The sequence below is a fragment of the Haliotis rubra genome, unplaced genomic scaffold (genome assembly GCF_003918875.1).
Source record: "Haliotis rubra isolate DU_JTF1 unplaced genomic scaffold, ASM391887v1 Scf464, whole genome shotgun sequence".
Classification (NCBI taxonomy): Eukaryota; Metazoa; Mollusca; class Gastropoda; order Lepetellida; family Haliotidae; genus Haliotis; species Haliotis rubra.
In genome coordinates this window covers 50,633-73,564 of record NW_025767151.1, presented here as the reverse complement: position 1 = coordinate 73,564, position 22,932 = coordinate 50,633, and the positions used below count along the sequence as shown (strand labels likewise).

The 22,932-nt window shown below is 41.3% G+C and overlaps 1 protein-coding gene across 1 annotated transcript in view; it reads left to right on the top strand.

Annotated features, from left to right (window-relative positions):
• LOC124290388 (FYVE, RhoGEF and PH domain-containing protein 1-like) overlaps window positions 1–22,932 on the top strand; it is a gene marked incomplete at its 5' end in the record, with an annotated part of 42,412 nt that extends 19,480 nt beyond the window's left edge. The window contains 15 exon segments of the mRNA XM_046727094.1: window positions 5,852–5,902; window positions 6,376–6,434; window positions 6,989–7,060; window positions 8,763–8,831; window positions 9,694–9,774; window positions 10,982–11,061; window positions 11,744–11,847; window positions 12,565–12,722; window positions 13,102–13,201; window positions 13,332–13,480; window positions 15,028–15,153; window positions 15,808–15,867; window positions 17,197–17,214; window positions 21,816–21,913; window positions 22,582–22,932. Coding sequence (XP_046583050.1) covers window positions 5,852–5,902; window positions 6,376–6,434; window positions 6,989–7,060; window positions 8,763–8,831; window positions 9,694–9,774; window positions 10,982–11,061; window positions 11,744–11,847; window positions 12,565–12,722; window positions 13,102–13,201; window positions 13,332–13,480; window positions 15,028–15,153; window positions 15,808–15,867; window positions 17,197–17,214; window positions 21,816–21,913; window positions 22,582–22,618 — 1,262 coding nt within the window.

Here is a 22,932-nt window from a genome sequence, read left to right as displayed (position 1 = left end):
AAGCTAAGAAAAATAAGTTGTCTTCTTCTACGTCGCAGAAGAAAGCATCTGTTACCAGATCGGAGGGTAAATCTACGCGGCCTAGTAAGTCAACGCATCAGAAATCCTTCAACGAAGAGATATTACCTCCGCATGAAGAAGACGTTTTTTTATGATACCCCGTTACTTCTACCCGAAGTACCTACGAGATCGACTTCCACCCGAAGTACCTACTCAATCGACTTCCACGACTACTATATCGTCTCCTGCAACGGTCACAGCAGGCCAGCTGTTTGACGAACTACCACCAACTTCTCAACGGAGTGAAGTTGAGGCACACAACTCATCAGCGTTCGCGAATGCTTCTTCTTTGCTGCAGCAGCTTCAATCAATGCAGAACTTGATCTGGGTGAAATTATGAGACAATTCACCAACCAGATGATGGCTATGATGGAACGGAGGTTCGAGGAAGAAGCGAAGGCTCGGCGAAGCCTCTCATCTACTGACAACGTGCGCAAACCTACGGACCTGCGCGAACCTACGGACCTGTGTGAACCTACTCCACATAGAACTACGTCTCAAGACTACGTTGGCGAACGTACACCTTTGCGAAGGTCTCCACAGTCTGACGACTTTATCATCTTGGAGGAGGATAGAAGAGATGAGATGCCTACTCACCGTTCTACATCTGCGAACCCTCAACGTTCGAGAACATTGAAGGATTCATCTCCTGCACATAGCCGTTCTAGATCAAGATCTCATATATCTCACAGACGAGACATCACTAATCACGAGACAGGTTCGCGAAGAGAAGGCTCATATCACAGAGGTTCGCGCAGGGATACATCTTGCGAGAGAGGTTCGCGAAGAGCAGGCTCACATCAAAGAGGTTCGCGAAGAGATGAATCCACAGATAGAGGTTCGCAAAGAGAGGACTCTCAAGATAGACGTTCGCGAAGGGAGGAATCTTCAGTTCGCGAAAGGATGATGGAGGTTCGAGAAGGGATACAGGTTCGCAGAAGGATGATTCGCAGAGACATAGCTCTACTGATCAGGAGATAACTGATGAATAACCAGACTTCGTCTTCCCGGACTCAGAGGTTACAGATTGGATAGCCAATGGTTTGAACTTGGAGTCTCCTTCTAAGGATATAGATGCAGTCGACACTTATAAGATGCGTAATGACGACTTTAACTCAGTGACTATTCCTCCGATTGAACATATATCCAAGACACCTTCTAACCTACGCACAGCTTTGAGAAAGCTACAGACATCTACAAGGTTCGAGAACTCTCAGATCTACAGGCAGATTACAGCAACGCAGACATCTACAGGGTTCGCGAACCCTAGGGTTAACAAACCCTTACATCAACAGGCAGGATGTTGACGTTGACTCTATTACCATACGCTGAATAAAACGAAGCAATGATGAATACGGATGGTTTTTTCAGTGTTTAAACTCAACACACAGAACTACAAAATGTGCGATCTCTACAGTTACAGCCTGCACAACTCTACAACCTGCACGAACCTTATACCTGTATAGGTTCAGTTTCGGACGACAACCTACTTGATGAAAGGAATCACTTCATCTATACGGATGCTGAGGTCTTATACCGGGTAGCAGATGGCCTGCGGATATTGTCGTTCACTCACTCACTCCAACCCAACAGAGACATACTGCATATACGCTGATGACTTTGACTCCAATATGATATCACCTATGAAGCCGATATCTCAAGTACTGGAGAACCTCAAGGTGACCTTTGTAAAGGGCTTAAGGTTAACAACGCCTTCAAGTATCCTTGAACAGACGTACAGATGATATTATTAACACTCGTCACTCAGCGTGGGGATTAGGATTATATATATTATCAACTAGATTCAACATCGGTATTTCTTCAAGATCCATACAGACACGTCTCGACAGACTCCTTCGTCATCCTGGCTTATATCATCCACAATGGGAACACGTGATTTATAACATACGGTTTGCAGGCTGATCTCCTGTTTTATCAGCCGTGACTTGAGATGACATAAATTGCATCAGATTTTACGGAGGCCAACTTGCTACAACACCGGTGACGTCATGCTTGGAAGCTGATTGGTCCACATCAGACAACGCTTCCCATTGACAGAGCAGGCTCCAGCATGTTTTCTGATTTGTAAACAAACCCGTGGTACGGGGGAATACTTCACCGGCAGCCTTGGAAACAGTATACAACTACGGCCTGTCATCATCATGGGATTCTAATAGATGTCTAGCTTTGACAGCAGGATAAACGATGTTCATTTTGGAATTTGTCACTGATAAAAGTCGGTATGAGTACCTGTCCCTTGCGATGCTACACTGGAGCCACCCTTGCTATAAATCGACAATGCTTCGATGTCAACACAGATCGCCTGCGTGTATAAGGGGAAGAATGATGTATCATCACTGCAATCAGAGGGTAGCACTTCCAATGGAACGTCCTACCGTTTGGAATATTGTCGGCTCTATGATTATTCATACGAATAACCAAGCCTATCGGCACCTATCTGCAGCATCAAGGTCAATGCAGTGCCGGTTATCTGGACGACGGCACACAGGTTCTTCAAAGTGCCAATCAACTCAGACAGCAGCTGAACTTCACAATTAAGTTGCTCTCGCAGCTAGGATGGCTAATGAACCTGATGAAGTTGGAGTTAGAATCAAACAAGATCTTCAATTGCTGGGAATAAGAATGATCACAACACAGAATCGAATTGTGGTCCCAGAAGATCATTGGGTCAACATACAAGCCATGATTCCACAAGCAGTCTTCTCTCCGTTAACACTACGAACATGGCAATGTCTACTCGGTCTACTATCCTCGGCGCAGGACTTGACTCGCACAGGAAGATTACAACTAAGGCCGCTGCAACGGTTCCTGACAAAACATCTGGACAGCGTCGACCCTATCTTGCTGCCAGACAATCTTAAGAGGTACCTACTTTTGTGGACCCACAGGTTGAGCGTCTGTGGAGGGACCTATTTACAAGAGCCGGCCTTCGAAACACATCTCTACGTAGACGCATCGATACAAGGTTGGGGTGCACATCTCAACAATCAAGTTGCATCAAGGAAGTGGTCCAAACAGAGCAGCATCTTCACATCAATCTGCTGGAGATGAAAGCTGTGTTCAACGCCTTACAACTACGGTCGAGCTCGCTGATCAACAGAATGCTGATGGTCCACACAGACAACTCTACAGTGGCATTCTCCATAAATCGGCAAGGATCTACAAGATCACCAAGCCTACTACAGCTCACATTCCAGTTGTTTGACATCACGGAGGAGGCAAACATCTGGATAAGGCGCGTCACATACCCGGAGCCAAGAACGTGCTTGCAGACGCTCTCTCCCGACCACTGCACCCGTCACCTACGGAATGGATACTCCATCCAGAAGCATTTCAGCTCATCGGAAGGGAAATAGGATCCCCATGCATAGACCTGTTTGCCACGAGGTTCAACAAACAATTACAGACGTTTGTCTCACCAGTTCCAGATCCTCAAGCCTGGGCAACAGATGCACTGAACATATCATGGGAAGGACTAAACGCTTATGCGTTTCCACCACTGATATTACTACTGAAAGTACTGCTGAAGATCAAACAGACACAGGCGCTACAGCTGACCTTGGTCGCGCCATACTGGCCAGCGAGAGTATGGTTCCTAGACCTAATAGAAGATCTTGGAAGTCCAACAATCAAGTTTCCAGATTGGCCGAACCTACTCATCTACAATGATGCGTACCAGGGCTATCTACAATCCTCGGACCAGAGGATATAGAGCACCTATCCTTATGTCCAGTCAGAGCCCTGAAGATATATCTTCAAAGACTAAGACAAGGAGACGAAAATTCAAGCACCTATTCATCCCATTATCCACAGAGACATCAGCAGAAGTCTCAAGAAGGACGATATCGTTCTGGATGAGAGCAGTCATATTGAGAGCCTATAAAGCAGCAGGACTAGAACCTCCAAAAACCACATAAAGTCAGAGCATTGGCGTCAACACTAGCTCTGCATTGAAATTGCTCTATATCAGCAATTATGGAGGGCTGCTTTTAGAAGTCAGACACAGTGTTTGCCAACCACTACCTCCGAGACATAGCCACTGAAGACGTCTCAGGCATTCACCAATTTGGGCCTCTCGTTTTAGCACAGCTACTAACGGCTCCACAAAGGCGCGCTGAGTTGGAAAATCTCACCCTTTATCACGTTGACTTGTTGATAACTTTTACTAAAGAAAAGTATTAGTTTGAAAGTCCATGCGCACAGTCTAGGACAGGCTAGCATGAGTGATTAAAGATCCTGTACGGGTAAAGATCTTACCTGTACGTGAAGGGGTTGCAACTCATTTATGATCAAGATCTTATCATAATCTATGGGTTGTTATAAGATATCTAGTAATAAGAAGATACTAGTTTATCTGAAGCCACATGAATCAAGATAATTCAACTGGTCTAAGATGGAAGTAAGATAAGAAGTGGTTCCCCTGAGTTATAACGGAAGTTGGAAGAATAGGATCTCAGAAATGCCGCTACGCAGTTCCCATGGGGGGGGGATACAGGACGTATCTAAGGACAGCTGATGAATCCAGTAAGTGGCCTGACCCACCACCAATCCGTCGGATTCTATAAGCAAAAGATCATGTGTCAGGATAAGAAAAAATATGTAATTTTTCAAGTAAAATTGATATGTTTATACATATCCTGACTCATGAGGTCAAGCCCTCCCGACCTCCCCGTTGGATTGCACAGCAGATCCTCTTCGGGAACTTCAAGGGATTCAAGTGTTCCACTACCATTCGCAAAGAAAAGGGAGATAAGCAAAAGATCATGAGTCAGGATAAGTATAAAAATATCAATTTTACTTGAAAAATTACATCTTTTTGAGTAAACTACTGTTCATGTTACTGCACTTGATGAATGTGGAAACCAGACTTCCGGTATGCGTTGGTCATTTTCTGTTTAACACACTTTGCTGCTTCGAAAATATCGTATCACATTAACAGGTGAAGTTTTGTATGTGGGCCCAGTCACAGGCCCTTGAGTCTTTGTAAGGATTAAAAATGTTAAAAAAACATTAAACATTTGAGATGATCACTGACTCGAAATGACACAGTACAATACATTATGACAAGGCCGGACACTTCGGTGTACCCTACCTGCCTGCTTTGCCGATCGCTACGCTACCATCACATACAATCGATTAAAACTTAATGTAAACCTAATCATGGATGAGTGGCCTATCAATCACCACTTATGACACCTACCAATTCTTTATTGTTATTTCTGCAAGTCGATCGAAACCCAATTTTGACCCTCAATGAAACGATCTTGACACAAATGGATGACAATATGTCCGCTCAAAATGGGGGTGTGGTCGAAGTAAGCCCTGTGATTGATCAATGCTTGCAAATCTGCACATTATTGATAAATTCACTAGAATTTTTTTTAGTTCTGAATGTCTCCAGTACCTTAGGCTTGTCATGTTGAAAGGCAACTATGTGGATTGTGTGGCCGGGAAGGAGATATATTCTTGCACAAAGTGATATCAGCTCTATTATGATCGCTACTCACACACTCTAACATAGATTTGAGATAGTTGTAGCGTTCAACTCACTTTTGTGCAAATGGGCATTGGGTGATTGCAGTTGTTCATGTTATCAACCTCTAGTTTGTCTGATCCAGAATATTTCTGGCAGTAGTATAGCTGGAATATTGCTGAGTGCACCAAGAAGCAAACAAACTTTCAAGGGCATCACAAGTATTACATGAATGCTTGCAGTAAAAACACTGAATAGGATTGTACTCATGTAACATATCATGTTGATATATTTCAGACTACTTGAAAAACCTGCCCATAGATTCTCCGGACTACAAGCACACTGAAGGTAGGCTGTAACTTAGTAGGAGGTGGCTCTACAGACTGTGTACAAATACAATAGCCACCATGGGTTTTCTGGGTTAGACTGGGTTCACAGGTTGCTGGTCGCAAGTTGCAAGTTGCAACATTAATGGATTGGTTGTCTTGTAATCTTGCCTTGATGATGGTGTGTTCATAACATCAATCATTGGATTTCATTGTCAAGTTGGATTATTTCGATGTCCTTGTCACATGGCTAGAATAATTGTTCATCATTGGACAGTAAGCACAAATATGCACACACAGATGCTCATGCACGCGGCGCACACGCACGCATGCACACGCGCGCGTGTGCACACACACACACACACACACACACACACACACACACACACACACACTGATTTCTTTGCCTTTTAAATATTTAGTTTTATCGGTGTGACTATTTGATTGTTTGTTTTTTTGCTATCTTTTGTTAATGCTGGGATGTTTTCCTTCCAGTTGCCCTAACTATTGTCAGTGAGGTGGCCGACCATGCCAACGAGAGCATGAGACATGGGGTACATACAGGTTCTGATACAGCTAGATGGCCATTGGTGCAGCTCACACAATGTTACAGTGATCATGTCCAACAACTATAGCTATGATAAATATGTCTTTACCATTAGAGCAAATGTGACTTGAACTTTATGTGATGGTCATCATTTTGTAGTTTGTTAAGAATAACATTGCCATCAGAATGTCTTGATGATTTGACAAAATGGAACATATCTGCCTATGTTTATCATCTTAGGGGGGTCGGTCGGATAGCCTGGTGATCAGAGCATTCACTCATCATGCTGAAGACCCGGGTTCGATTCCCCACATGGATACAATGGCTGAAGCCCATTTCTAGTGTCCCCACCCTGATATTGCTGGAATATTGCTAAACATTGCATATGAAGTAACTCACTCACTCACCATCATATATTTTGTTGAGGATGATAATCTTAGGTTTTGATCTTGCTGTATAAAACATACAAGACTGTACTCTCTGAGAGTAGACATAGATTACTTGCCTTGGCAATCTTTATGGAGCAGCTTGCCCTCATCCAGACTCGTGATCTTCTTTCAGGACACGGTACAGAAGCTGCTGGAGATACAGCACTCTCTGATTGGTCAGTTTGAGGTGATCCAGCCGGGCAGAGTGAGTACCTCAGCATCTTGTTACCATGGATACTAGTGGTGGTCCGATTAATTGAAATAATCGAAGATTGGTTGCAATGACTAAACGACCAAGCAATCGATCATGTTTTCTCATAATCGAACACAAACAATTTTGGAACACTTGTTTGCATTAACAATATTTTTCACAAGGTTGGTTTTGTCTGTTACGTTTCATAGGCACCACTAACTCGTTCCAAGTCATGATTGAAATTATCTGGAGGAGTCCAGGTAATTTATGTTCCTAACACATCAGCAAAAAAAAACCCAGAAAGAACTACATGTTATTTCTTTATGTTTGTGCATTGAGAAACATAACCAGGGCAGTTTAATAAATGACGCTTACCAATTATTTTCAATGATTGATTGGTTGTAATGCAGAGGTACAGATAAGCTGCGTATCTGCGTAAATTACGCAAATATTTATGTGAAAACTCAATTCCTATAAGTCTATTGCGTACAAATACGCTTGAATTTTTGTAAATACTCAATAGATGTGATGTTACATGCGTACACACAAAAGTGTCAAATCTTAACTTGTGTACCGGTGGATAGATAAAATACCTAAGGTATATTGAGAGGTTCTGTTTTAGGACATGAACTTGGCAACTTGCAGTCTTTCTTATTGTTTCTCATATTACAGATCAAATATGTATAACAAACACTAACATTTAAACTTTATTATATTTTAAAATTAATGGAAAATGACAAAATACCCAATTGAGTTTGAGTGAGGTGGATACAATTTATTTGGTTACTCAAAGGAAAATTAGGATACCCAATTGAGATGACCACAAGCGAGAACATAACTCAATGACCCAAAAGGTTATCTGCAGCTCTGTAATGAACCAATCATCAATTATGAGATTTTAACCAATTCCCACACTAATGGATACCAAACTGAGAAACTGTATCTTTTTCCAACCTCATTTCAACAAGATAGACGTCTCCATTTTCTTCCTTCCAAAACTGAAATTCTCAAGTTCTGATTCTCCCATATGACTTGGGCTTCTTTTCCATTCAAATGTAAATATTTGTTTCTGACTGGAATATGAAACTAACTAAACAAAACAATCATTGTTGAATCATATAGACAAATGTAAGTGTCTTTATCGGCACATCTGATGCTAGGCATGACATAGGTCTGAACAGCATTCATAACAACTCGCCTCTTTCCGTGACCTACAAGAAGACCCGTACCCCTATCGTACACCATTATTGCCAAGAACCGTGGCCAACCAATCAATTCGCGCATAGTAAAACGCATTTCGAAGCATGAAAATGGCGGCACCGTTGAAGTTTGAAGTTTGAAACTTCGCTAAACTATGCAAAGCACAATTTAAACTTAAACTTTGAGCCAAAGGATCAGAAACTTTAAACACTGAAACATATTTACAAAGGAAATGACTGTATTGCTGTTTTGCCCACGGGATATAGGATATTCCAGGAGCCATGTGTGGAAATTCAGAGTTATCTTTCCTTGGTATGGTACTAAACTATTTTCATCTCCATGCCCGTTTGCGCTTAGACAGGGCCGAGTCGTAAACAAGGCCACAAGAGGGTACGAGACGCCATCCGGCTTGCCGGAATGACACTAGTAGTTACGAATGGTCTGAACAGTGGTCCTCCCTGATGAAGATCACATGGTAGACTGACAAAGAATGAGTGTGGGGATGATGTTTCAGAATCTCATCAAGCACGGGGAGCTGCAGAAGTCGTCAAGGAAGGAGCTGCAGCCGCGGATGTTTTACCTGGTTTGTTGAAACACCTTGCTTACCTGGCAATATGTATAGGATGCTTGTTGAACTACAGATTTATCTCCCCTTATTTAAGTTTCCATTTAGAGAGAGAACAGTAAGCTATTGTTAATAAGGACTCAAAGGGACCACTAATCTTAGTTTATTATACATAAACTACAGCTATAACAAACTCACAGGGACCACTAGTTATAATACCAGGGTACTTCCGTCGTTTGATATACTCATCATGACTAAAACCTACAGCAATTGCCTGAGACCAAAAAAAGTTCATTATGTCTGTCAGTTGGTGTTTAACTTACTGTACATCAGGTTCAATTGTTACCTTTTATTTTGTACAGTCCTATATATTAAGAACAATGATGATCATTTTATGGATATTCAACTTCTATATTCTTTATCCATAAAATTATCATCATTCTTCATCACCTCAACTTCTAAAATGCCCATCAAAGAAATCCTATATAGTGACATTGAAAGGTATAATGATCTAAGTGATGCAGGAAGGATTAAGTTTGGCTACAATCAAGCCTTTTCCCTCAGCTCAAGAGGTCTCTGTGCATTTTGAATTTGATCCCTGTTACCAGTTTATTATGAGTAATTAGGATGAATGTACAGACTTCTTTATGCTGACCTTTTCCACTAGGTGGCTTTAGCATTACTGAAGCGATACACTTTTCCTGTTGATCTGAGTTTTATTCAGGAGGGTGTATACATTAGATACTGTGAGTATAGGTTCTCTGTAGTGTGGTGCGAGAACAGTAGTATTAATAGCATCTGTTGACATTAACCCTTTGAGGACTGGACTCAGGACATTTGTAGGTGGCCAAGTGAATATATGTGCATTTTTCCCTTCCAGTTCAACGATGTCCTGCTGTATACCACCCCAGTCACCGGTGGCTACAGACTCAACAACATTCTGCCTCTCACTGGAATGAAGGTGGGTTGAACATTCTACAGGGTTCATTTACCCTAAAATGGGTCTGAATTCATTTTAGCTTTGAATAGGCTGTAATTGCCAGTGATTTGCCCTAAGAAGGTCCTATGTTTAGCAAAACATGTCAAGTTTCACAGGAAACTAATACATAGTATAAATATCTTGCAATGACAGTAGGTGTTGATTAATCTCAATCACAAAGAAAAACTTTTCCAAAGCAGCGACATAGCTAAGAGTTATTTCCCTTGGATGGTTGGCCTCGCATTTGACCAACCTTGTGTGTATACAACTACTTGTGTGTTATGTGTGTCTCTATAGTTCCTTAAAATTGTTGTTTTGGGTTATAAAAGGTTATAAACAGCCCCTAAAGAGGCCTGAAATTTAAAGTGATAATCTGTACGAACCCAGTTCTACCTGTCACACTTATGTAAGTGGATTGCACATGCTCTGTGTCATTGGTATAATGGTGGATTGCACACAACATAAGATCAGCATCAATTCTGGGTTTCTCCCATATCATGTACAAACCCACTAAGATTATACGCAAATGTAAGACTATACATTATAAGTTGTTCACTGGTCACAAGGGGGACATGGGTTGATGTACCCTCGATGTTTGTTTATGTTCACTGGGACCTTCGGGCATAAATGGTACATCAACCCATGGGCCCTGAGAGACCAGTGAACAATGTATAATGCATATCTTACCGAACAGTTCAAAGTTAATTTGGAACTGTTTGAATTGCGGGTGTCGGATCATAGTTAAGAGAGGTAAGCAATTAGCCAATAACGACAACAGATGACAAGAAAATCAAATTTAGAGTTATCTCCCTTCCATCTATATTTTCCGTACATCATACGTAACTCAATTATTCGAGATAAATAATTACTAACATAAAGTACCAAATGAATTCCCACGGTTCTCCATTCCCAACACAGAAAATGTTACTCGCTTGTAAGCATGTACACTGAAAATAATAGAGGAGTGCTCAGGTAATCAGAAACCGACATTTATGTATTTTTTCTACAGGGTTTCTTCATCAAGTTGGGTTCATACTACAGACAGTATGTGGTATTAGTGTTTATTTACTTGTTTATTTCTGTTTAGGAGAGTTTTCCATATTTGTTTCCAAATGATTTCAGTCTATTTTTTACTGATTTGAGATACAGTTATTTTGTCGTATGACTAATGTGGTTGTTTTTCGTGCAGGTGTGCACTCCGCAGCAGGAAGCATTCAGCAATGAATTCAGCATCATCAGTGTTCAGCGCTCGTTCACTGTGGCTGCCAGGTACTGTTATACTGCAGTAGTTAGAATAAGTTGGTTTCTTTGTTGTGTAATGCCGCTCTCTGCAATATTCCATGTACATGAGGGACGGTGGCATAGCCAGGTGGTTAATGCGTTCGCTCATCATGCCAAACACCTGAGTTTGATTCCCTACATCGGTATAATGTGTAAAGCCCTTTTCTGGTGTTCCCTGCCATGATATTGCTGGAATATTGCTAAAAGCGGCGTAAAACTAAACTCACTCATTCACTAACTCCAGCTATATGATGTCAGTTTGTCAATAGTCGAATCTGGATACAGATTATCCATTGATTACACATCACGAGCATGGATCTGTGCAATTAGGAAATGATGACTCAACCAAGTCTGCGAGTCTGACCACCCAATCCCATCGGTCATCTCTTATGACAAGCATTGCTGAAGACTAATTCTAACCCGGATGTCATCAGATATTCACATTATCGCCACTTGCCTACCTTGGTCCACATGCACAAACTGATGTTAGCACTGTGTCTGGTGTAAGTCTATGTTAAAGTAGGGGAGTTACGATTGTTGTAGGGCTAACATGGCTTTGTGCACATGGGTCCAGGTCAAGTCTCCAAACTATGACAATCACGTCAATGCTCTGACAGTTTAAGATGATAAATTCAGATATATTTATATATTTCTGATCCTATCTTTACAGTACTCCGGAGGAGAGAGATGAGTGGCTGAAAGCTCTCACGTCAGCCATCGCTGAGATTACGTCTAGGAGACACACTTTCGAAGCCATGCAGCATGGGCCACAGGTAAGGGAGATAACTCTGTCCACCATACTGATATCAGTTTTGATTTATCCAGTGATTGTGTTGATGTATGTAAAAAAACATCACACTGACTGTTGAATACATCACATGCAGCAATAATCCAGCTGTATGTGAATGTGTGCATGTCTTGGAAACAATCCACTCTACCAGGGAATGTTAAAAGGCCTTCAGGGGCGGTGGGGTGGCCTAGAGGTTAAAGCGTTCACGCGTCATGCCGAAGACCCGGGTCCAATTCCCCACATGGGTACAATGTGTGAAGCCCATTTCTGGTGTCCCCCACCGTGATATTGCTGGAATATTGCTAAAAGCGGCGTAAAACCAAGCTAACTCACTCACTCACTCACTAAAAGGCCTTCAACTAAGTAGTGGAACCTGGCCACCCAATCCACTTGGTCACCTCTTAGGAATTCCCTCAAGCTGCCATTTTAGATATTATCATGACAAGTTTATAAACAAGTTGTGAAACAAATGATAGAAAACAATATGAAAAAAAATTTAGATACTCTTCATGCTCAAAATATCAACACCCTTGCAGCTTCAGACTGTGATGTGCAAAGCCAATTAATGCATCAGTTTGCAGGACTTCACTCTGTCATGTCATTTAAGATATACTGCTCAAAAGATGTTTAGAAAGGAAGGTGTTCCTTACCTTCCTTTGAGTAGAATACATGATGACGTTCTAAGTTAACCATAATTGTTTTGTATTGTCTCCTGCAGAATTTCGTGCTGGACAAGGACTTTGTGTTGGGTCACAAGGCACCGCTGTGGGTGCCGGACGCCCGCGTCACCATGTGCATGCTGTGTCTGGGCGAGTTCACTATTACCTGGAGGCGACACCACTGTCGTTCATGTGGGAGAGTGAGTTGTCTCCCTTTACAAGGAATTTTAATCTTCACATTGTAGCATTTCAGCTACCTTTCTGTTACTTTGGATGAATAGTTAGGTATCTGTGTTCAAATTGTTTTATAAATGTGTGTGAACTATACAATTTGACTTCATATCAAAAGAAAATTTCCACATTTTTATGATATTATTGACACTGTGAGACAAATCCAAAATTACATTATCAGAGTAAACCTAGTAGTCATGTCAACTTTTCATTAAATAATGTTACATTATAGCTTTGCCATTTCAGAAATAATTTTTCAATATTGGACATTTTCCAACAGATTTCTGTAGTTTGATGTTGTAAGTGAAAGTTAATCTTTCCATCACAATAACCAATTTTGTTTGACAGGTTGTATGTGGCTACTGTTCCGACAATAAGGCGCCACTGCGTTACCTGAAGTATAAGCCAGCTCGTGTATGTGATGACTGCTTTGAGAAGTTAGAGAAAGGTAAGTCTTTGACATATCACTCCAACTTAGCTGAATCTCCACTCATAATTGAAATAATTCTTCCTCCGTATTTTGCGAGCTGTTACTTTGTCCCTCCCTGATTGGCTAATTTTCTCTAATGTTCATTCAGGTTTAGAGGAGGAGGACCGTAGCGTGGAGCCGGAGGAAGACGGAGCTCAGCCATCAAGAATCAGTCTCAAGAATCTGAAAGAAAGGTTTCAGAAAATCAGGAAAAGTGGTCGCAAATCTCAGATGAAAAGACCAGCTGTACTGAAAGAAGTGAGTGGGATGTTGATGAGATTATGATATATCTGTAGATATTACTAGATAGACCCATGAAGGTTCGGGCTAGAATAAACTTTCAGTAACCCATGCTTGTCGTAAGGGGCGACTTTTGGGATCGGGTGGTCAGACTCTCTGACTTGGTTGATACATGCGATCGGTTCCCAATTGCGCAGATCGATGCTCATGCTGTTGATCACTGGCTTGTCCTGGTCCAGACTTGATTATTTACAGACCGCCGCCATATAGCTGGAATATTGCTGAGTGCGGCGTAAAACTAAACTCACTGACTATTACTAGATAACTGTTTCTCAGATTGCAATTGTCGTCTAACTAAATGGTATGTGATGGGTATGAGTGATGTAAAGCAGTGGAACTAAATATTTGGCAGAGATGTTAAAGGAAAACTAATCAATTAGGTAGTCTCTTTCCTTTCACCTTAACAAGGAATTAAACATGAGGACCTGAAAAAACTAGGGAAATCTTAAAGGAATTCAACCTGATTCTCAAAAGTGTGTGAAGAAATGAAGAAATGGGCTAATAAACTCTACCACAGTCTACTACTAACTCAATCCTGTGGTAGTCTATTGCTACCTGTCGTTTTCCACTGTCCCAAACCTGCCAACAGTCCCATTTGCGATCCTAACGACACGCTGTGCATTCATGTGATTGGGTGGGTTTGGGCAATCAGATCTATAAAGAAAACCAACATGTCATCAGAACAAACAGGATCAGATGATCAGGCTCGCTGACTTTGTTGACATCATATCCCAATTGCGTAGATTGATGCTCATGATGTTGATCACTGGATTGTCTGGTCCAGATCATTTCCAAAACATGTTTCATATGAGAGTTCTGTCTCATATCAACAACATAAGCTCATATTTCTGTATGATACTTAGAGGATATTTTATGAGTGCCCATGTCATACTATGTTTATGACATGTTGGTATTTCCCAAGTGAGAGCAAGGGATATACCGATATTTGAGCACGAGTGTCGAAAACATAGTATGATATGGGCACAAATATGATATTCTGTTTATAACCGAAGTCGTTAAATTGAGAAAAATATATCCAAATCTACTTTCAAACATAGGCTGGCTACCCGAAGTCACCGTATGTAGAATGCAACATCACAGAAGAAACGTGACGTCATAGCATTGTTCATGACGTCACCATGACAAAGTGATATTTTCCCTAGGGCATCATATAAAAAATATGAACCCCCGATATTTTCGCCCTTAATTGTTATATGTGTAGCAGCTGACAAGAGATTCTACCTGAGTTTTAATTTTCAATGTGGGGATGAATGTTATAAAAATTACAATGTTGTTGTCATGAACACAGATATAACCTGCAAAGCTTTATAGGAAACTGTTTGACAAATCTTGACTTCTTGTCATGGCTTCACACAGCTGTAGTACTTATGTCTGTGTTGTAAAACAACATTGCAGGCTCAGAAAACAATGCCTCTACAATGATAACTACAATTTAAATGAGAACTGTGTTGGTTTTAACATTAGCATATCTGCTTTGTTCCCAGGTCCGTGCCAATGATGAAGGATCGGTGATGAGTGGATATCTTCGTATCCTTAAAAATAACAAGAAGTGGAAGAAACTGTGGTTTGTGGTCAAGGACAAAGTTCTCTACACGTACAAAGCTAGTGAGGTGAGGTTTTCACAAATAGCGAGAATTATTTGTGTCACATGACTGTGTGTTAAATGTCAATAGAGGTTGTCTTTTGATTGTTTTGAAAATGATGGAACTTAACACTCTGCAATTAGCCCTTCATGCCAATTCGACATATGGGTGCAAAGATACATTCCTTCCCCTCTTGGGGCGGTTAAAGCGTTTGCTAGTTACGCCGAAGAACCGGGTTCGATTCTCCTCATGAGTACAAAGTGTGAAGCCCATTTCTGGTGTCCCCTCCGTTTATTACTGGAATAATAGCGCCATAAAACCATATTCACTCACTCCTTCCTTTGCAGCTCATAGGTTCTCATTTAAGAAAACAAGGATACCTCCAGATAGAATTGAGGCAGTGGGGTTGCCTAGTGGTTAAAGCTTTCGCTCATCACGCCGAAGACCAGGGTTCGATTCCCCACATGGGTACAATGTGTGAAGCCCATGGCCATTTCCGGTGTCCCTGGCTGTGATATTGCTGGAATATTGCTAAATGCTCACTCACTCCAGATAGCATTGGTCCCCAGAAACTGTAGTAGCTGATTATGAAATCTATACTTGTTGTAATATCGTCAAGTGCAGTGTCAACACACAAATCTAGCTGACTGATTGACTTCCTGTCTTTGACATGTGTTGTAGGACATGGCTGCGATAGAGAGTCTCCCCTTGCTGGGCTTCGAGGTGTCCAGGACAACTGTGGTAGGTGTTCCTGTGAACATTTGTGTTGTCTTGTTGGGGTTCAAGTCTTGTAGACGTACGGTGTCCTTGTTGATTATCTGGTATGCAGATTACATTTAGTTAACTGACATTGATGAAAATGTCAATAATTTTAAAATCTGTTTTCTTTGAGCGATCTTTAACTATTTTTTTCTTCTTTCGAGCTGTGAAAAGAATAAATATAATGATATTGATGTTATAGCACCTTACTATTCTGGTGCACTTTAAATAATTTATGAGATAAATTGTACTTTTTGGGAAGAAATTATCACATACTGGGAGTGTCATTAATATTTTCTTGGTCATTGATAATCAATCCATATTTTCTGAAAAAGGAATGGTGGTTTAGCAATATTTACATCTGTCACAAGAAACTGATGCCATTAATCAGCTGACATAACTCCCACATACTCATGAAGTCACTGCTCGTAATATGGGGCTATGATCATGTAAGTTACAATTCAAGGCACAAAAGCTGACCATCATCCTTCTTCTGTGTCTGAACTCATTCGGAGCAGTGGGGTAGACTAGTGGTTATAGCGTTCCCTCGTCACTCTGTAGACCCGGTTCAGTTTTTCACTTTGGTACAATGTGTAAAGCCTATTGCTGGTGTCCCCGACATGCTATAGATGGAATATTGCTAATAGAAACGCAAAATCATACTCACTCACTCACTCACTCACTCACTCACTCACTCACTGAACTCACCGTATTCACAAAAAAATAAGAAAGGGTCTGTCACATTTTAACACAGATATGATTACATTATGAGGCATGCTGATCTGACAACACCTCAAATATGAGGGTTTAGAAGCGCACTCACTGTTTATCAATAATTTAAAACTTCAACATAGATAATGATAATTCTGTAAAGATTTTATTGAAGGGAATGCCAACATTTTCATCTTTCTTATTATGATTTATGGGACTTATTATTATTATTATGTGTATTTTATGTTTTCTGGTGTAACCAAAAGACAAAGATGTAACAGAACAGTACATGATGAAGAGTTGGGTAACATGTTACATTTTATATGGTATCAGAATGAATAATGAATACCGGACAGCAGAAAAAACATCTGTTTATTTGTTTAGGTCATCTCCATGTGACCTTACAAATACTTTAGCATTTATCCGTGTCTTTACAAACTATGTTTAATTTCCTTATCATGGCCATAATAAACATGCTGAATTTTACTTACATTATTCCACAAAACATGAAATATCTTATAAACGCTTCATGATTGGATTCATGTGTACGACTTGAAATAAAAACTGTCTTGTTGCATGCTGACAATTCCCTCTTTACAGGATCACTTAAAAACAGGGGTAAGACAGATAGTTGATATTGTGTCAAACCACACTTTGCTTCATGAGTTTCCACTAGCCATAGCACACTATTTAGGTCCGATCTCATTCATGCTTGTCATATACAGTGATTATCACAGGTATCAGATGGACAACATGGCTGCCAAGTATGAATTGTTTATATAATGACTGGCGGTCCGGGAAGACCAAACCTCAGAGAATTCGTTGCTCATGTTGTTGACCACCAGTTTCACTGGTACAGACTTAACAGTAGAAGCCATGATGTTGTCATGCTGACAATAGCAGAAAACAACATTCTTTCTCTGATATTTCTTTACATATTTTCTTTGACTGCAATTCCTTCAGCTTTTTAACATTATGTGTAGAATTTGTTAAGCAGCAACAAATCGGTTGGATCCATGGTATACAAATTTTCCTTACCCTGACTCATGCTATATGCTTATCCTCCTTTCCCTTTCGACGTTAACGTGGAAATTTGAATCCCCTTGTTCCCTGAAGCAAATGTAACATCACTCACCCATGGGTTGCCTCCCCAATCCCACCAAAGCGTCACACATGATCTGAACACTGGCATGCTCTTGTCACTCTCTCCTTCATCGACCCGTGAAGGTCCAGGTTAGAATGTTGATCTTCAGTAACCCATGCTTGTCGTAAGAGGCGACTAGCGGGATCAGGTGGTCAGGCTCGCTGACTTGGTTGACAAATGTCATCGGATCCCAATTGCGCAGATCGATGCTCATCCTGTTGATCACTGGATTGTCTGGTCCAGACTCGATTATTTACAGACCGCCACCATATAGCTGGAATATTCTGAGTATGGCGTGAAACTAAACTCACTCAATCAGTCTCCTTCATCGCCCACGAGGACGGTTGGGAGGACACCTGGTACCACCTGGTCCGTTCCATCCCCAGTCGTTCCTATGTAACTGTCAACCGTGGGTGGACGTCTAGGCAGCTACTGAGAGAATTGGAGACTACTAGAAGACGACTATGTCATGCAAGGACTACGGGAGGGCTACGGGATCCAGCTCAAGGCAACGCCTCTGCTTACTGTCAACCCTGGGTACATAGTTACCCAGAGCTACAACACAGCAAGCCATTGACTCTATTATGCCATAGATCCTGGATCAACACAAACTCTCTCCCGGCTTGTACTCTCCAATTTTCCTGGTACCAAAGAAGGACTCCAAGGAGAAGTTCCGCCTCATCTTCAATATGAAACGTTTCAACCTAGGCTATTTGCTGAAACCGGACAAGTTCAAGATGCTGCACTTACCACAGTTTGCGCCATCTCATCAAACCCAACAACTATCTAGCCAGGATAGATCTGCAAGCCGCCTACCTGCACATCCCCAAACATCCGGCATCGAGGAAGTATCTACGATTCCTGTATCAAGGGCAGCACTACCAGTGGAGGGTCCTCCCCTTTGGAATTTCCTCGTCCCGTTGCTATTAATACATGTAACCAAGCCGTTGCATATCTACACCAACAGGAACTACGCAGTGCCTTCTACCTAGACGACGGAATCCAGGCATCAGATAGCAGATCAACTCAAGATGTCAACTACAGTTTACGATCAAACTACTCAGGCAGTTGGGCTGACTAGTCAACCACATGAAGTCGGAATTAGAGCCATCTCAGGTCCAACAATTCCTCGCCATCAGGTTCATCACCACGCAAAATTGCATCATGGTTCCAGAACAGGTGGTCAAGCATCCTGTTGAGTTTACCAGAAACTCTCAACTCTCCACGACCAATAAGATCAAGGATGATTACAGCTAAGACCGCTTCAACGCTTCCTCAGGCCTCATCTCGAAAAGTCAGGTCAAATGTTTGTGGCAGGACTTATCTACAAGAGCTGACGTACAATCTGCACCTTCTCGTGGATGCATCTCTGCAAAGATAGGGAGCGCACCTCAGTGAGGAGGTTGCCTCAGGAACTTGGTCGCCCGGAAGAGAAGGCTCTACACATAAACCAGATGAAATTCAAGGCAGTCATCAAAGCAGTTCAACTTACTGAGGAATCAATTCCTAATGATCCACACGGACAACTCAACAGTAGCCATCTACATTAATCTTCAAGGCTCAAGAAGATCATTGCCACTGCTACAACTGACGTTCCAGCTCTTCAACATTGCAGAGGTCATTTAAATTAGATCAGCAGCAGAAGTTCAGAGCTCGAGCCTAGAATCTCAACATAGCGCTGCAACATCTTACCAGCAATGACTATGAGCCATTGAGTCACCCCACATTTGAGTTGCTAAACTCAGAAGACGCTGTTCCTCCTCGCCCTAACCGTCCCCTCTCAGCACTACGGGCCTCCCTGTAGGTCTTAGTGCAGGCTTAATTCAGGGGGAGAGTGACAAGAGCATGCCAGTGTTCAGGTCACGTGGGACACTTTGGCGGGAAAGGGGAGGCAACCCACTGATGAGTAATTTTACGTTAGCTTCAGGGAACAAAGGGATTCATAACCGTCGAAAGGGAAAGGGGGATAAGCATATAGCATGAGTCAGGATATGTATAAACTATCAATTTTATCATAAAAATTACATGTTTATAGACCCTGCAGTGTGTCCTATTTTCCCCAACCTTAAGCGAGTATTGCAGGCATAGTGATAATTATGGTAATACTTTGAAGGTCTATTGACTGTAAAAAAGCATTAATGCTTTTTTCTCTTTATACAAAATAAGAAAATACTTCGGATGTTATATCAATCATATTCATTCTCTGATTATTTTTAAGAATTAAAATACTACATTTCTCTCTATCATTGCTGAGGCCATAAAGTATAGCAGTGAAACCTCATTATGAAAGTGCACTCGCTGACCTGGTTGACACATATCATCGTATCCCAATTGCGTGCATCGATGTTCATGCTGCTGATCACTTGTTTGTCTTGTCCAGACTCGATTATTTACAGACCGCCACCACATAGCTGGAATATTGCTGAGTTTGGCATAAAACTAAACTCACTCACTCACTCTCATTATCAAAGAGCCATGTACCTCCATATCCATTTGACTTACAGTTGTCTAGAGAGATTGACAGTAGACGATAGAGATAATGTGGTTTCATTGCGTACTTGGTGTTTCCAGCTGATAACACTCTTTATCACACTTGAAAACTGTAAGCCACCAGCACAGTCGTTTAGTTGGTCCTTTTTTGTTTGTTTGTTTGTTTGTTTGTTTTAGGCAAGTAACTATTTTGCTTCTTATTCATGTCACACACTCGGTCTTCTGTGTTGTAATATTGAAATGTGTTTTGATGGAGTGCCCACTTTTCTACAGAATTCTGTGTTCTCTGTAAGTATTCTGGTTCTAACCAACATACCTGTCAATACCCACCTATACTGAGGTCCTCTTTGGTATACCTGGCTCATATAACCACATGTACGTGACCTCTATGTTTTATCTCCCTCTAATACCAGTATCCTTTAACACTGGTGATGGAGGACCCTAGTTTGTATTCCATGTTTCACCTGTATAGTTGCTAGACATGGAAGATGGGTTTCATATTATAATTTGTTTTATCCTCATGTACAGTTACACCCTTGTAGGAAGCATGGGAGTGGGCTATGTTGTGATACTATTGTTTAAAGCAGTGTTGAACACACCTCACTCACTCATTTGGCTGGTAGACACCAGTTATTTACAACCGAACAGCTCCAGAATGTCTGCTTCACATGATCCCAAGGTAGAGTGTGTACTAAACATAAATTGAGGATCTTATTGAGGACAATATGGGAATGGGTGTTGGCTGGGTATGAAACTAACAAAAAATTCACCCAGACCACAGGGCTGGTTAGAGTTAAAACTTGCCACCCTGACCAGAACTTACCTGCCCATAAAATATCTCTAAATTTGAACCTGATCGTCGGGCAGGTGAATTTGAGAATCGTGTTAAAAACAACCCGTCCCGGGCGGTCGGGCAGGCAGGTATTTCGAACGCTGGTGTAGGTGGTGTTTTGCTCATGGTTTCTACCACAGACTAAGATATAAACAGCGATGTAGATGTTTATTTTGGAGTCCAGCATTAAAAACACATTAAGGCTACAAATGATGGATTCCACACCTTTGTCCCTGTCAAGATGCAGTAAACTACAGCTATAACAAGCTCAAAGAGACCACTGATTTTAGTTTGTTATTGGGCTGGTAAGGTCGCCTAGTAGTTAAAGTGTTCGCTCATCATGCCGAAGACCTAAGTTCGATTCCCTACATAGGTACAATGTGAGAAGCCCATTTCTCGTGTCCCCCAATGTGATATTGCTGGAATATTGCTAAAAGTTGCTTTAAACTAAATCTCACTCACTAGTTCATTATTATACACATTTTTTATACACATACACAATAAAATGTACAGCAAGTTACATGGACCAAAAAAAAGGTTTGATATATTCGTCAATATATTATGAATGTGTTCTCAATCAGCGTGAGGGAAATATTTATGTCACTTATTCATTTCGTTTTATTCGGAATGTTACGTAGTTTCTGATTTAAATGATGTGTTGTTGTGTTTCGATTGATTCACATAATGCAGGTGTTTGTGACATTTGGTGATGCTGTGTAGGGTGTGATCAACATGGAGATGTTTGTGTTTTAGTGGATCGAGGGAGCGGAGCCTGACCTGGTGTTTCAGTTGACCCACAGCAACACACAGCCACACATCTTCCGCACAGACAGCGCAGCCGCCACTGAGAAGTAAGAACATGTCAATATGATTATGTACAGTGGTCATATTTATGTATCTGCCTAAATTCAGATCTTGAAATATGCTTATTATGATGAATTAGGAAAATTGTGATACAATTTTATGAATATTTTCTGCTGTTTCCTTTTAGTCCTTGAGCCAAGTATATAGGATGTGATATCACATGGCAGTGAGATTGTCTGGTTTGTAACAGCTTGGAAAAGATTCATATATTACATGCCTGCCATAGTGTTGATGTTTTATCGTTTGCTAAACTTTTCCCACTGCTCATGTCAGAAGTAAGGCTGCTAGGTAAATCTTGTGTCTGTGGTGAAATGCGCGAACCTAAGCTGAAAGTTTGTCTTGTGTCTGACGTCTTTGAATGGCATTTAGAAGTGATGCACATGAAAGTGAAAATTTATGGATGTCAATTATGGATTATTGCCAGATAATAGTGTAAGAATATACTCCAAAACATATTCTTCCTCAAATTACAGAATTTAAAATCAACAAACACCCATGTGATAATGATAATAGTGCACTTGTATAGCACCTAAGATCCAACCGGTGGCTGCTCAGTGGTGCTTCACAAAGTTAAAAATAAATGTGTCTTTGATGTGTTTCGACTGGCATTAACACATAGTTCTTCACATATCCATACATGGCGGCATATTTGCAGATGGTTGACGGTGATGAGAGAATCCTCTGTGGCTTAGAGAATGACAGAACAATGCACAGATGGTGCCATGTTCAACGGTACCTTTAAAGTCATCGAAGACCCACCTGTGGCCATCTCACCTGGAGCATTAGCTGGCAGCCCCAGTCAGGGACTGAACACAACATCCTTAGTTTGATGGCAGAACATGCTGGGTTCCTGTCTCGTATTTGTAGACACAAAACAAGTCTGGGTTCAAGTCCAAGATTTGGTGTGATTATGATTCTTGGTTTGTCAGTACCATACTCACGTTTGTAGTTTCAAAAACACTGGGGATGATTTTACCACTCTGAGGTGAACGATTGTGTTACAGCT